General features: G+C 43.8%; 1 protein-coding gene across 3 annotated transcripts in view; it reads left to right on the forward strand.

The window, feature by feature from the left end:
• Positions 1-14,304, forward strand: part of PTER (phosphotriesterase related) — a 75,384-nt gene that overhangs the window by 23,704 nt on the left and 37,376 nt on the right. For all 3 annotated transcript variants that reach the window (XM_070432301.1, XM_070432319.1, XM_070432309.1), the window contains exon 2: positions 13,127-13,597. In XM_070432301.1, the coding sequence (XP_070288402.1) occupies positions 13,166-13,597 (432 nt within the window). In that variant the 5' untranslated portion in view covers positions 13,127-13,165. The remainder of the gene's footprint in view (positions 1-13,126; positions 13,598-14,304) is intronic.

Raw genomic sequence — 14,304 nt, forward strand, 5'->3', positions numbered from 1 at the left:
TGGCTGCACATTAGAATCACCTGGGAATCTTTTTAAAATCCTGATTTCTGGGCCTCATCCTTCGGAAATTCTGTTTCTTTGTTACTAATGTTGTGGCCCCACCCCATAACAAAGAAACAGAATTTCCGGAGGATGAGGCCCAGAAATCAGGGTTTTAAAAAGATTCCCAGGTGATTCTAATGTGCAGCCAAGGTTTAGAACCACTGGTCTAGGGCAAGCATGTCAAACTTGCAGCCCACGGGCCGCATCTGGCCAACAACAAATACTAATTAAAGATTACTCATTTATTTCAGCCTTTGTATTCAGCATGTCTCTATCGAAATAAACCTACATTTCTATGAAAATTGAAGCTTTTGTTTTTTTGTGGCCCACATAAGCTTAAACCTTGTTTATTTGGCCTGTGTTAGCCTTTGAATTTGACATGCTTGCTCTACAGTGTGGTCTTCCAAATAAGGAACCCAAGATGTTTTTGTGGGAAGTATTTGTTAGCTATAATAGTATAGTTATCCATGAGATTGAAATGCTTTCTGCAATTCAAGGAGATGGTTTAAAAACGAAACTGCCTTAAAAAGAAACTTATGTGGATGGTCTCCACATTCAAAAAGTTAACCTAAGAGCCATCATTCATAATTACTCTATAAAAGAATCACCTGCAGTAATTTTCTTACATATTTTTAGTTTTCTGATTTATAATTGGCTTCTGCCAATTCAGATAGGACATGTTCTTGAAGACAGTCACGCCCTGTTGCTGCTATTTTTATATGCTCAGGAGTCTTACTCTTAAGGGAAAGTTAAAAAATTAAAAATCATGTGTATTCCTATGTGGCGTTGTATTGGGTGCAGAAGAATGACCTAAGATGGCATGTTCACTATCATCTGAGTGCTGGGAGTGCAAAGATACAGGACAGTTGTAAAAACAAACATGGCTTCAAAATCCATAGCCCATTTGGGAAAACCTGGTCCATGGTTTTTAATAGTTTTCAGCTGTGTTGACTTTGGGACATAATGTGATATGCCATAAAAGAGGTGTGCCATGATTTCAGAATTATGTATCGGTAGAAATACATTGAATAAATATTCCAGGACAATTGTTAGCCCTTTGCTAACAACTGCTAACCTCTTCTTCTTTTCTGGTCCTGATTCTACTTCCATTTATCATTTCCTTGCTCCTGCTTTAATATTTGTTTTCTTCACTGTACGTATCTGTAGTGCCAGTTCCCTCAACTCCTTTGTAGAATAGGCTGGATTAAAACAAGCAAGCATATACATACATGTTAGTTAAGCACTGATTAAGTGTCGGGCACTGTAGGGGCTGAGGACTGAGGGAGGAGACAGGATCTGCCCTCAAGGACCTTAAGATCAGGTGCAGAGACATTAGCATAAGAGGTGAGTTTCAAGGTTGAAGTTGGAGTGCTGGGAGAGAACCTAGAGTCAGCATCTTACCCAGATTGCTGGAACAATAAGGACAAGCACCAGGAAAAGATTCTAATTAGAAATGGTGTCAAAGCCCCACCCGCAGGTCCAGGAGAAGTCAGCCAGCAGAGGAAAGGGGTGGAGAGGCAGAGCGGAGTGGGTTGGGTTGGTAAAACTCAGAATAAAAGAGGCAAAAACACATTCAAAGACATGAGACCAGTGCAGACATGTTGAGTCCAGAGAAGGATAGGCAGGCAGTTCAACACGCCAGAGCCCAGAGTGGGCCCCGGGGGCACACCAAGCTCCAGGCTCAGATTTACTTCTCAGTGTTGGCAGGACCACAGAAGAGACACATCCAGCTCTGGGTTTTAAATAGTCCTCGGTAGGCGTGGTCAAAGCACACCAGAAAGGCTCAGGGCAAGTCTAGAAGCTCTTACTGTGATCCCTGTGAGAGGTGGTTGTTCCAACCAACACAGTGGCTAACAGTGGTTCTCAACCTTCCTAATGCCGTGACCCTTTAATATAGTTTCTCATGTTGTGGTGACCCCCAATTTCATTGTTACAAATTGAACATAATTAAATCGTAGTGATTAATCACAAAAACAATATGTAATTATATATGTGTTTTCCGATGGTCTTAGGCGACCCTTTCGTTTGACCCCCAAAGGGGTCGCGACCCACAGGTTGAGAACCGCTGGGCTATGAGGAGGAAGAGGAAATGATAGATTAAAGAGCTGTGAAAGTGGTGGGATTTAGGCCACTTAGAAATCAAGTACTTGTGAGTGAGGCAGGAGTCTTTGATGAAATTTGGGTTCTTTTTATTTATCTTATTTTTCTAATTTGAAATCTTAATCAAGTCCTTAAAATGTGACTAATTATTTAATGTTTGTCTCTTACGGTGTAACAGACCATCCCCAAAACACTAGTTTCAAACAATAACTATTTTATTCTTGTCTCCCATAATTCTGTGGGTTAGCCAGACTCTGCTGGGTTGACTGCAACTGAGCCTGCAGTCATGTGAAATGTTGGCTGGGTTAGAATGTTCAAGATAATTCACTCACTTTTCTGATACCTTCACAGAGCCGGCCACAGGCTGAGCTCAGTGGGGACCCTGGGGTGACTGGAAGCGCTTTCTCTCTCTCTCTCTCTCTCTCTCTCTCTCTCTCTCTCTCTCTCCTCCCCCCCTCCCCCCCACCCAATGTCATTTCGGAGTCTCACCTTTTCCATATGGGAGGGTAGCTAGACTTCCTACATTGCAGCTCAAGGTTCCCAAAGCACAAAAGCAAAAACTACTTCCAAAGATGTGTGTCCCAAACTGACATAGAGCATCACTTCTGTCACATTCTATTGGTTGAAGCGAGTCGCAGGCCAGCTCAGGTTCAGTGTGGAAGGGAGCTGCATGAGGATTTGAATATTGGAAGGTAGGGTTCACTGAAAGCCATCCATGGAGACCAGCTAACACACTGTATTAAGTGCATCCATTTAAACAGGCATTTCCAGTATCAATTATCATGGATACTGAGGACCTCCGATAGCTTTAATCACTTTGGTGGGTCATGGACAAAAGCCTAATGAGTTCTGATGTCAATCTCAATAGTCAATCTGCTTTTAACAACCACAGGCCTTCAGTGAAGGCCTTCATTTATAAGCAAAATTAGAACCTCAGTTTGATTAAGAAACTTCACCCTCTTTATTGGTCGTGTTTTTTAAGAACAAGTTTAGGTTCATTTGCCTAAGGATACTCAGCAAATATTGGGGAAATAATTCAAAGTTTGGAGTGTAGTAATTCTGAACATTTATAATTTAGGTTGTGCTTTTACATATAATCTTATTTATTCTTCATTCCAAGTCTCATGCAGTAGATATTATTCTAGTTTTCAAATAAGAAAACTAATTCATCCTAAGCTTTTAAGTTTTCTACAGTCACACAGCTAGGAAACTTTGGAGTCAGGACTCCAAGTTCAGGGTTACCTATCCCTCTTAGAGTTTTCTTATAAACTTACAAAGGATCTAAAACTTAAGTTCACTCATATAATCTCTCTGTCTCAGTGTCTATTTCTCCATGTACATGTATGTATGCATCCACATGCATATAAAATATACATTTAAAAAACATTCTTAAAGTGCAGCCTTCATTGATAATTAATGAATGCGACTGATAGTTAATGAATAAAATTCACTCATTCTCTCTCATTACATGGGTATGTACATAGGCACATATATGTAAAATAAACATTTAAAAAAATTACTTAAAGTACAGCCTTCCTTGATAGCAAATGATCTATAGAAAGTCAATACTATCCCTTTCAGGTTAAAGGATATCACAGAAGTATGGAGGTCATCTGGTCTAATCCCTTCATTTCACAAAATGGGAAATCAGACTCCAAGTGGTTAAGTAACTTGTCAAAGTCACACAGCTATTTAGTGGAAGAGCCAAGAGCTCTGACTCTGAATCTAGTTCTTTCAACTACACAAAACCACATTAAGAATAGCCTTTCAAATGAAATTGTGTGAGGAATACAGATAATTTATGTGTTTAAAACAGTAATTTGTGATTTGCCAGGAATTAAAACACAAATTTTAAGCATTTAATTGCTAAATACAGTTAAGGACCAGCTGTGCAGTTTGCTCAAAATAGGAGACAGCCCATTGCTAGGAACCCATGGAAGAGAAAATTTCTTCTATAAAAAGCTGAAAACTAACTTCTTATGTGAAGCGTTCTTCATGGAGAAAAAGAAGTTGTAACTGTTGTATTGAATCACTTGGTGTGATGTTTCACTCCCAGGATCCTATGTGAGTAGCAAAATCAAGAAATTTACATGAAATGTTCTCACAGCACCGAGTGTGGAACCCTCTGAGAATGAGGACGGCTGCGATGTGCTGTTTTCTAAATGGAGACGAACATAAAGGTCAGCTCTGCAGGCAGGGCGCTGGCAGCGCTGCTCTCCTCTCAGCTCCGGGGCGTTACTGTGATAGGCAGTGAGCAGTGCTCCCTTTGTCCACTCTTCTTCCTCCTCCTCTCCTCCTCCCTCACACCATTTCTTTTATTAAGGAGAAAACACTTTCAGTTTGTTGACTAAACAGATAACAAATTCAAGAAGCCAGTACAGTCACAAACCACTTAACGACAAAGACATATTCTGAGAAATGTGTCGCTAGGTGATTTTTTTCCTGGGGACATTATCGAGTGCACTTACAGACACCTAGATGGTAAAGCCTACTACACACCCAGGCCTATGGTCAAGCCTATTGCTCCTAGCCTACAAGCCTGTATAGTATGTTACTGTACAAAACATTTTGAAATAAAATCAAGCACAAGAGAAAATGATGCAATCAAGAAACACGGTAAACACAAGATGTATGAAGCTGCTGCCAGCTAACACAACGTGTTGTGTCATAGCAAACTTTTTTTGGATAAGTAGAAATAGTAGACTCTAAACTAATGGTTAAAAGTAGAGGATGGCAAATACATAAACCAGAAGCATAGTCATTTATTATCATTATCAAGTATTATGTACTGAAGATAATTGTATGTGCTGTACTTTTATACAACTGGCAGTGTGGTGGGCTTGTTTATAATAGCATCACCACAAACACGTGAATAACGTGTTGTGCTACTATGTTAGGATAGCTATGCCGTCACTAGGCAATAGGAATTGTTCACCTCTGAAAGGGCCGGTGGGGCACGTGGCCCCGCAGGCATCCGGCAGGGAGGATGACGGGCAGCCATGGCCGAGGCAGCGCCTGACCAGATAGGCGCAGGCCCGCGGACGCCCAGAAGGACCCGGGCCGCCCTCCTCGGCCTCCGAGTCAGCCGAGCAGCGGGCGACCCAAGGGCCAGGCGGGGTGGTGGGCAGCCCGCCTCCCGGTGACGCCCACGGCGGCAGGCCTTGCATGAGAGCCGAGTGGCTGGCTTCCCATCCATTAAGGGACCTCCATTTTGTATGGAACCATGTGCTCAGCGAAGGCTCCTTCCCCCTCGGAAGGAGCCTCTGCTAGCCACACCCACCATTTCTCTGGACTAACCAATGGTAATCAAGGGAAGTGCACGCCATCGCTATGACCACATCCTGTGTAATGGGTCACCAGCTCGCACCTGGCCAATCGGCGGGGGGCACAGCCCCCTCTCCCGCCCCTACTCCAACCCTCTATGAAACCCCTGGTTCGAGCAGACTGCTTTCTCTTTGCCACCTGCTGCTGCGTCAGTAAGGAAGGTAGAGGAGCTAAGCCCGGGCTTAAAATAAAAGACTCTTTGCTTTTGCATCGGATTGGATGGCTCCCTGGTGGCTTCTTGGGAATCTTGAAATCTGGGCATAACAACCTCCATTATAACCTTGTGGAATATGTAGTCCATTGTTGACGAAACATTGTTATGTGTCACATGACTATAGTACTTTTACCAAAGTCAAGTGTGTGTGACTCACAGGGCTGGCCAGTTGACATGCTTTTGACTAAAGAGTCAATTAAGCCACAAGACTGATGCCTTTTGTTGAGTAGCTCGATGGGATTTCTGGATTTAGTAATCGCCACTGACTGTTCACATCCAGGAGTGCAGGGCAGGGCTCCTCTGAATGCCCTTGTCCAGGAGTGTCACTTCCTGGGTATATCTCTGCCACCATCTTCATGTTTGTTATCTGGAATTTGGAAATATGCCTAGGTTTCCTCTTCCACTTCCTTAGTCAAATAGAAAAATAAAAAAAAAGCTTTGCAATGAACCACTCCTTTCCTCTGAATACAAGACACAAGCTGCTCATTTGTATCTATCAGTGGCTTTGTTTTGTTTGAGGAACTTGCTGGGTCCCATCATTGTTCTCTGTACTAAAGCGGTTGGATTTATTTCTCTTTATTCAGGCATGGTTATTGATTTTTTGACAATGTTTAATATGAAAAGTTATAGATCTCCATGCAGTAGAGCCATTTGCCATAAATACCTGGGCAAGTGGCCGTGTGGTGATGTATGTGAGGAAGAAATCCTTGTGTCACCATTGTTCAACCACCAGACCAATTCTGTTTGAGAGAAAATATGTCACGTTGAACCTGCACACCATGTACTCAAAAAACCTTTAAAAAATATTGTGTGGTTTTAAAAATATTTTGGTTATAAATCAAATGTCAGCTTTAAGTGCAGTGTTCATAGAGTAGCCACTCTGTGTGATGTAACCCATAAAAAACAAACAAACAAACAAAAACCAGAAGGGCCCACAGATTTGCACCAGCCTGCACTTTTTTCATGGGAGTCCATTTACTTGGGAGAACTTTTGTAGCACCAGCAAGTCTAGTTAGAAACTTCCATCTGCTGTAGCTCTTCCTGCTTCTGCTTTCTCACCATCTGCACTGATGTCATCTCAGACCAAGCCACCACCTAATTCATTCCACATCCTAGCAACACCCACTGAGCCACCTTCCGCCCGTTCTCTACATGGCTGCCAGATTATTCATTTCATGCCTTCTCCTGCATAAAACTCTGGAATGCCTTCCATTTTTAAAAATCAGTTAGGGTTTGACCAGGGAAGGAAAGCAAGGATAAGTGAAATGGATTGAGGGAATTATTATGGGGATTCAAGCTTGCACAGTTGTTAGGGAAGTGAAAATTGTAACCACATAGAACCTTTATTTCTTTAACTAGGAGCCCAGCGCACGATTTGAAATTGTGCAGCGCCACCCTGCCTTGACACCCAAACTTCTCCACGCAGAGCTCTAGCGCGCCTGGCCCAGCCCCCAAACCCTCTGGCCTTCTCTGGCCGCTTCAAGCCCTGCCCTCAGTCCCTTGAGTCCCTTAGGGCTGGTCCCACCTTCTCTGGGCGCCTTCCGCTTCCACCCCATCTCTGGAGCAACACAGCAGCTCTGCCCAGTCATGGCACCGGAGGAGAGAGTGGAAGCCTCCAGCCTGCTGTGCTGTGCTCCTTCCCCTGGCAAGTGGGCTGCTGGGCACTCAGAGTGCGAGCGATGGGTGGATAAGGACTGGTGAGGGGAGTGCTATGCGCTCTCACCCCTGCCCTTCCTGGCAAGGGATGGTTCCACTCCTCCGATCGCCTCCCCACTTCCGCCCCAGCTAATATGCTAATGATCTGGTTGTTACCCATTACGGGGTATTGACCATTAGCATATTAGCTCTTTATTAGTAGAGAGATAACCTTTGCTCCGTTCTTTCCTTTTGTTCAAACTGGTCCCATCCAGCACCCTGGCTCACATGCCTTCTTATCTCTTGCAGGACCACTGCCTAAAGCATTAAGCCCTCAGGACAATGAGGTTCTGATCAGCATTAAATAATCTTAGGAACAAAATCTCAGGTCTGTTGACCTCAGAAACAGAGTTTTGGTCAAAGTAGGGATAACATCTAGTCCTCAGTTGGTTTCAGCTTCAGGCCCAGAAAAGCTGTGAAACCAGACAAACAATGCCATGGCTGACCACATCGCCAGATGCACTGATCCTAGGGGACCTACTACACACCCAGGTCGCTGATTGCGACCCCGACTCCCTAGCCACCATGACTAATGATTTTCCTCTGTATAACACGTCCCCTGGAAGCCATTGGAGAGCCAGGTCGTGAGCATGAGCTCACCTGAGTCTCTACCTGTGGGCCACTTCCTAAAACAAACCCTGGCTTTCTCTGCTGCAGCCTCCTGTTCATGTCTTACTGGGCTTTGATTCACTCAGGTAACTGGACCCCTTTAGTCTGGCAACAAAACCAATTCACCAAACATCAACTTGCCAATTTGACCATCGCATTTAAAACTGTAAAGCCGGATCCTTTAACCAGGTCTGGGACTGGATGCAGCAGAGGCAGGGGCGGGAAAAGAGCAGATGTCCATGAATTCCACTCATTCATATGAAAGATATTCAGGAAGTCCTAGCCTCTGAAATGTGAAATGTAATCGACATGGATATTCGACCCAAGTAGAAATAAAAATTGTAAGCATAATTACCAGGATGAAATCTCAGTGAAACTAAGTTGCCTCCAGACTATCCACCCACCAACAAATCTCCAACAACTTGGCAAATTTCCATAGTTTATAAAAGTTAATTCATGCACGTATTTTTAAAAATGACAAAGCCTACATATTGTCTCTGGTTTTCAGTTCAGTGCTGTTTTCTGATTCTATTCTTTTTTTGCTCTCTTTTTTTAATGGTCTATGTTTTTTTTATTCTTTTACTGTTGTAATTAGCTATGTATTTATAGTAGGAAGGAGCAAAGGGAGGCTGACATTATAACCATGGTCATCTGGGCAGCTTCACCAGGAAGCTGCAACTTTACACTCCCCAGGGAACCAGCAGTCCATTCCCTGCAAATCACTGCGGAAAGGGTTAGAACAAAGGGGGAAATGGGTGCGTGAGCAGTGAAGTCCGGTGATGTAGGGAAGGTGATTGCCTGGTAGTCTAACCTGGGAACAAAGATCATTGGCTAGAGGGGTGAAGCGAATGCAAGCCCACAAAAATTGGGGAATACATAATCCCCAGACAAAGGAGTTCTCTCTCCGTTGTTCCTCTGGCTTTGCTCCTGCTTTCTTGCACTCAGCTATGCTCCCTCCATAGCCATGTGGCCCTAGAAGCCGCATGCGGACCCCACCCGCAAGGGACTGCGGCTGGGAACACAGGCTGATCTAGCCACATGCTGGACTGGAATGTGCCAATTTTGAATGGAGACTCGGGGCAGTAACTTTAATCCTAGCTCTGCTGAAGACATAGCTGGACTTCTTCCATGCTAGGACAGAGGGAGGGGGGCCTTGGAAATGCAGGGGTTTAATTCCATGCAAATAAATATCATTCATTCTCCCATACGAGTCTTAGAAAATTACTTGTGACATCACAAGAAGCCCCTTCCACCGGCAACAGGTGGGGACACAGAGAGCGCCCCACCCATAACAAGTCTACACCCCCTAGAATTAGAAGGGGGTTGGGGGGTGGGATTCACTCCTGTCTGTGCAGTTGTGTTCTGCAGCTCTCGTTGCCCAGTACTGCCCTCCTTGTCTGTGAACTCTCATCTCTAAGGAGGCAGGTCGCTAACAGCTTGGCCTGTGCACTGAGAAGAGCGCCACTCCCAGGCTGGCTGTGGTGGGAAGACAGCTCCCTCGCTGCACAGTGACTGTGAGTTCTATCTTATCCGACTAAAAGACACAGTCCAGCTTAGAGCCTGGTGGCTACGGCTTGTTCTGTACACATTGTGTCTTATCATAGAGCAACAGCTCATCCTGCCCGAGAGCGTTTGCAGGAAATTCCCAGAAGAGATGACCTTTCTGAAGGTGTTTTTTTGTGTGTTTTTTCCACAAAGACTCACAGCTTGTGAGCTTAAAACTTACCAACCTTGCTCTTTCAAATTTCTATCAATTGAATATGCAGTTTGGTACTCTTCTAGGAAAAATGATGGTGTATTATCAATTTTTTCAAGTTTCAGCCCCCCAGTGACCCTCTCTAGGAGCACATGTGCAAGAACATCAGCCAAAAGGAAGGAAAGAGCAAATGAACTCTCATAGAAGAGTGAGTTGATTATTAATTGTACTGTGGTTTCATCAACTGAAGGAACTAGCTATGCAGACTTTGCTCTCAGGAACAGGGAATAGGCAGTATTGAACAGACAGTTCCTCGACACCATCAATGAAAACTATGCCCTGTGAAGTGACTGGCAGCTACATAGTAGTTCTCTAAACAGATACCATCCTCTTTCATCCTGATCACTGATAGGGAATTTTTGGACTGGGACCCAGATTCTTTGTCTGCTGAAGTCGAAGAATGAATCCACAGACAGAAGGTGGTATAGCAAAGGTGGAATTTATTAAGGAAAAGTACAGACTCCCAAGTAGGGAGAGGGAATGGGTCCCACTGAGTTTCCATGGTTTATAAAGTTCCTGTGCCCTGATATCCCTTCTGATTGGTCAATATTCCCTTTCCGAATTGGTTACTATAGTAACTCCTGAGGCTCTCCTCCCTCATTGTCCTCTTATTCCTTCTGGGCTTTCTTCCTTCTTCTTTATTTTGTAAATATAGACCTTTTTTGGCTACTTCCAATTCCCTTGTCTTATGGAAATATACCTGTAGCTGCTCCCTTGTCTTATGGAAATGTAACCCCCCCTGGCTTCCATGTGTTATGGAGATGTACCTTCTCCCTGTCTATAGCCCTATGTTTTTTTTGCATGGACCCCTATTCTAAAAAGTCCCTAAACCTGCCTACGTTCCCCTAAAATTCCTGTTTCATCACCATGAAAATTATTTAGATATTGGGAGCGTGTCTTGCTGAAGACCATTATCAACCAAAAACAAATGTCCATGCTAGCCCCAAGCTCTAAAGTTCTCTGTTAAATGGTCTCAATCAATCATTTACACATTGTGGGTCAATATGTATCAAACACCTGGGTTTCAGATCATTGCAGTGGCTTGATGTAATTGGACTTTATCTCAGTACTCCCTTTTCTCCAACCCTGACTTGTTTTCACCTTGCCTTATGTATGTGTTGTGCCCAGATTTTAAGATCCCCAAAGACCACCAGGGAGCCGAGGCCCATGCAAAAGCAAAGAGCCTTTATTCAAGCTCGAGCCTGGTCTCTCTGCCCCTACCGATGCAGCGGCAGCATGCAAAGAGCCCCGAGTCCCAGAAGTATAGCAAGTTTGTAGGGCTTGGGGTCGGGTGGTGGGGCGATGCTTGGACCACTGAGTTGGCTGATTCCAATTGGTTGGGTGAGGGCTAGGGTCCAGTTACACAAATTGGGTGAGGGCTAGGGTCTAGTTACACAAAGATGGGATGCAGTTAGCATTCTTTTGGCCTTAGGTTATCTCCCTGTGCATTCCCATTGGCTGATTTAAGAGTGGGCTGGGTAACTGACACATTCTGTGATTTTTCTTGGAGAAGGGGTCATGTTAGGACAAGGCTACACAAGATGGAGGGCACAGTACAAAATGGAGTCAGTCCTGCTCTGCCCTTTCATATGCATTGTGCCCATTACAAATTTGTCCTGTACCCATTGCTCCCCCAAATGATCGCCTCTCTAATCAACCACTCCCTCTGAAAAGAAATAACCTAGACACACATAATTGTTCTTTGAACTAGCAAAACAGAGCTACTATTTATCCAATGTGTGCTATGCACTTTTGCATGTCTTTCTGTCTATGGCAGTAGTCAGCAAACCACGGCTTGCGAGCCACATGCGGCTCTTTGGCCCCTTGAGTGTGGCTCTTCCACAAAATACCATGTGCGGGCACGCACGTACAGTGTGATTGAAACTTCGTGGCCCATGTGCAGAAGTCGGTTTTCGGCCTGGGCGAGTCTATTTTGAAGAAGTGGCGTTAGAAGAAGTGGGGGTATGTTTGCTGAGGTCAACCCCTCAGATTGAGGACGTTTTTAGCAAAGGCCAGCTTAGGAGTACCCTGATTAAGTTAATAACAATGTACCTACCTATGTAGTTTAAGTTTAAAAAATTTGGCTCTCAAAAGAAACTTCAATCGCGCTGTTGATATTTGGCTCTGTTGACTAATGAGTTTGCTGACCACTGGTCTATGGTATCTAATTTAATTCTTATGAAAGCCTATGAAATGCGCATTGTTATTCTGATTCACAGATGAGAAAACTGATGCTCAGAAAGGCAGAGAAGGTCCTCAGAAGGATGTGGGGAAAAGTGATTTCAGAATGTCTTCTAAAAGAACAATTTGAGAGCTTCCAAAGGCACTTTCCCGCAGTTCCCAGTCAGTTTTTCACTGTCCTCTGTTGTGTCTGGTTGGTGCTGTGTGTGAAGGGAACACTGGGTTTGCTCTTGGCCACCACTTACAGTAGTGCCTGCTTCTTTTTTCCGAGTGAAATCCCTTTGTTTCAGAAAGGTGTTTTCAAATGGAAGTGCTGCAGTTGGGGTTCTTGCTGTTACTGATAGAAACTTGGTGAAAACTTAACTTGTGTTACAAACTAAAGTAAATAGAGGATAAATGAAGAGGTACTTACTCTTTCTAGAGAGAGCAGATTTCAGTTTCAATAAATCATAGGTGCTTTCATTATGACTAGGATTTTTGGCTTTATTTTCAAAGTGTGTTTCTATGTGCCATAGATAAAATAAAACATCAAGAGTGAAGAGGTTTGTTTGTTTTTCCATTGTTAAACCTAGGTGTCCCCCTCCTCCCCCCTGAGTTGTCTTTTGGGGAATAATCTGTGAAATCATCAAGGTCAGATATTTTGTCTTTTTCCTCTTTCTAGCTTCAATTTCTGGCACATGGTGGACCTTCCACAAAAGTTTGTTCCTTTGGACAGTAAATGAATAATGGAATCACCAGTAGCCCCAGTATATTTAATTTAGCTGGAAAATGACAAATGAAACAGTTCTGATGCATGATGGCTGGTTTTGATATGTTATTGATTATAAAGGTTTCTTAAATGGAGATTATTGTTGCATTATCCAGGGAAGCATAGCTATGACTAATGAGATAAAATTAAGCAAAAGAAAAATATGAATTGAATATCAAGAAATATTTCCAGTAGATGAGCTAGGATTTAATCAGGCAGAGGAGTCCCAGTGGAGGTGGTCGGGACATTTACCACCATGCGTGTCACTGAGCACTGCGGCGAGCTCCCGCAATTTACAGGGACAGACCCGGACTGTGGCAGGATGATAAGTGAGATCGTATTTCTAGTTTCACTGATTTCTTTCTTACACGGGTTATACATTCATAGCCTCCCATCCCCTATGGAAAGAATTTATGTATGTGTTAAATTTTCTGACTATAGTTTCCTTATTTTCCAGAAAATACTCCTTTTAGAGCATCTCCGGGTACCCTCAGAGATGTCTTCTTTAAGTGGCAAAGTCCAAACTGTTTTGGGACTACTGGAGCCAAGCAAACTGGGCCGCACCCTGACCCATGAGCATTTGACAATGACCTTTGACTGCTGTTACTGCCCACCTCCTCCACCTCACGAAGCTATCTCTAAGGAACCTATTATAATGAAAAATTTGTTTTGGATTCGGAAAAACCCTTATTCCCATAAAGAGAATCTTCAGTTGAATCAGGAGACGGAAGCCATCAAAGAAGAATTGTTGCATTTTAAAGCCAGCGGTGGAGGGGCCATGGTGGAGAACACGACCACAGGGATTTGCCGGGACGTGCAGACTTTGAAGTGGCTCGCAGAGGAGACTGGTGTCCACATCGTAGCAGGCGCTGGGTTTTATGTGGATGCAACTCACTCTTCAGAGACCAGAGCCATGTCCGTGGAGCAGGTAGGAAGCCCTAAGTTCTTTGACAGTATTTGCATAGACATTCCGAATAGCCAGAATTCAGATGTTGGATTATCTCCACATGTCATCTACATTTGGAAATATCATTGGCTCACAGGTAGCTGAGCATTCTACAGAAATTTGTTAGATAGCAAGGACATCTTCCAATTGAGACCCAAATGAGAAACACTTCATTCCATAAAGAAAAAGTGCTGGGGTTCTTGTCCCAGCATCAAGAAGGGTTCAGGAATCTGGAGAAGGCTGTGCGTAGATTTAATAGGAATCCAGAGACTAATAAAGAGTCCAGAGATGAGATATAATTTTGAAAGGCATTGGGGGTCAGAGGAGCTTAGCTAAAGGAGCTAAGATCCAAGATCTTAAGTCTAAGGTCTTAGGTTCTCCCTGTCCCCAGGACGCCATGCTTTTTATTAACATAATTTGTCCTGAGGTGAGGCAGAGATATACACTTCAAAGGGTCAGGGTTTAGTACAGAGTCCATTGTCAGAATGGGGGAATTAGCCTATGGCTGTTCAGGTATTTGGCCAGTAGGAGGCAATAACATGTAGATTAAGATGCCTTTTAGCTGTCCGGCAGCCAGCAATCAGTTTAATGTATCCTATTCAGGTTTGGGGAAATGCCTTCAGCCATTCCCAACAGGTGACTACATGTGTGACTCAACCCTGTTCAGTCCCCAAGTCTCATCAACCTTT

The sequence above is a fragment of the Myotis yumanensis genome, unplaced genomic scaffold (assembly GCF_028538775.1).
Source record: "Myotis yumanensis isolate MYYU_CA2020_CCGP unplaced genomic scaffold, mMyoYum1.0.hap1 SCAF_1, whole genome shotgun sequence".
In the NCBI taxonomy this organism is placed as follows: domain Eukaryota; kingdom Metazoa; phylum Chordata; class Mammalia; order Chiroptera; family Vespertilionidae; genus Myotis; species Myotis yumanensis.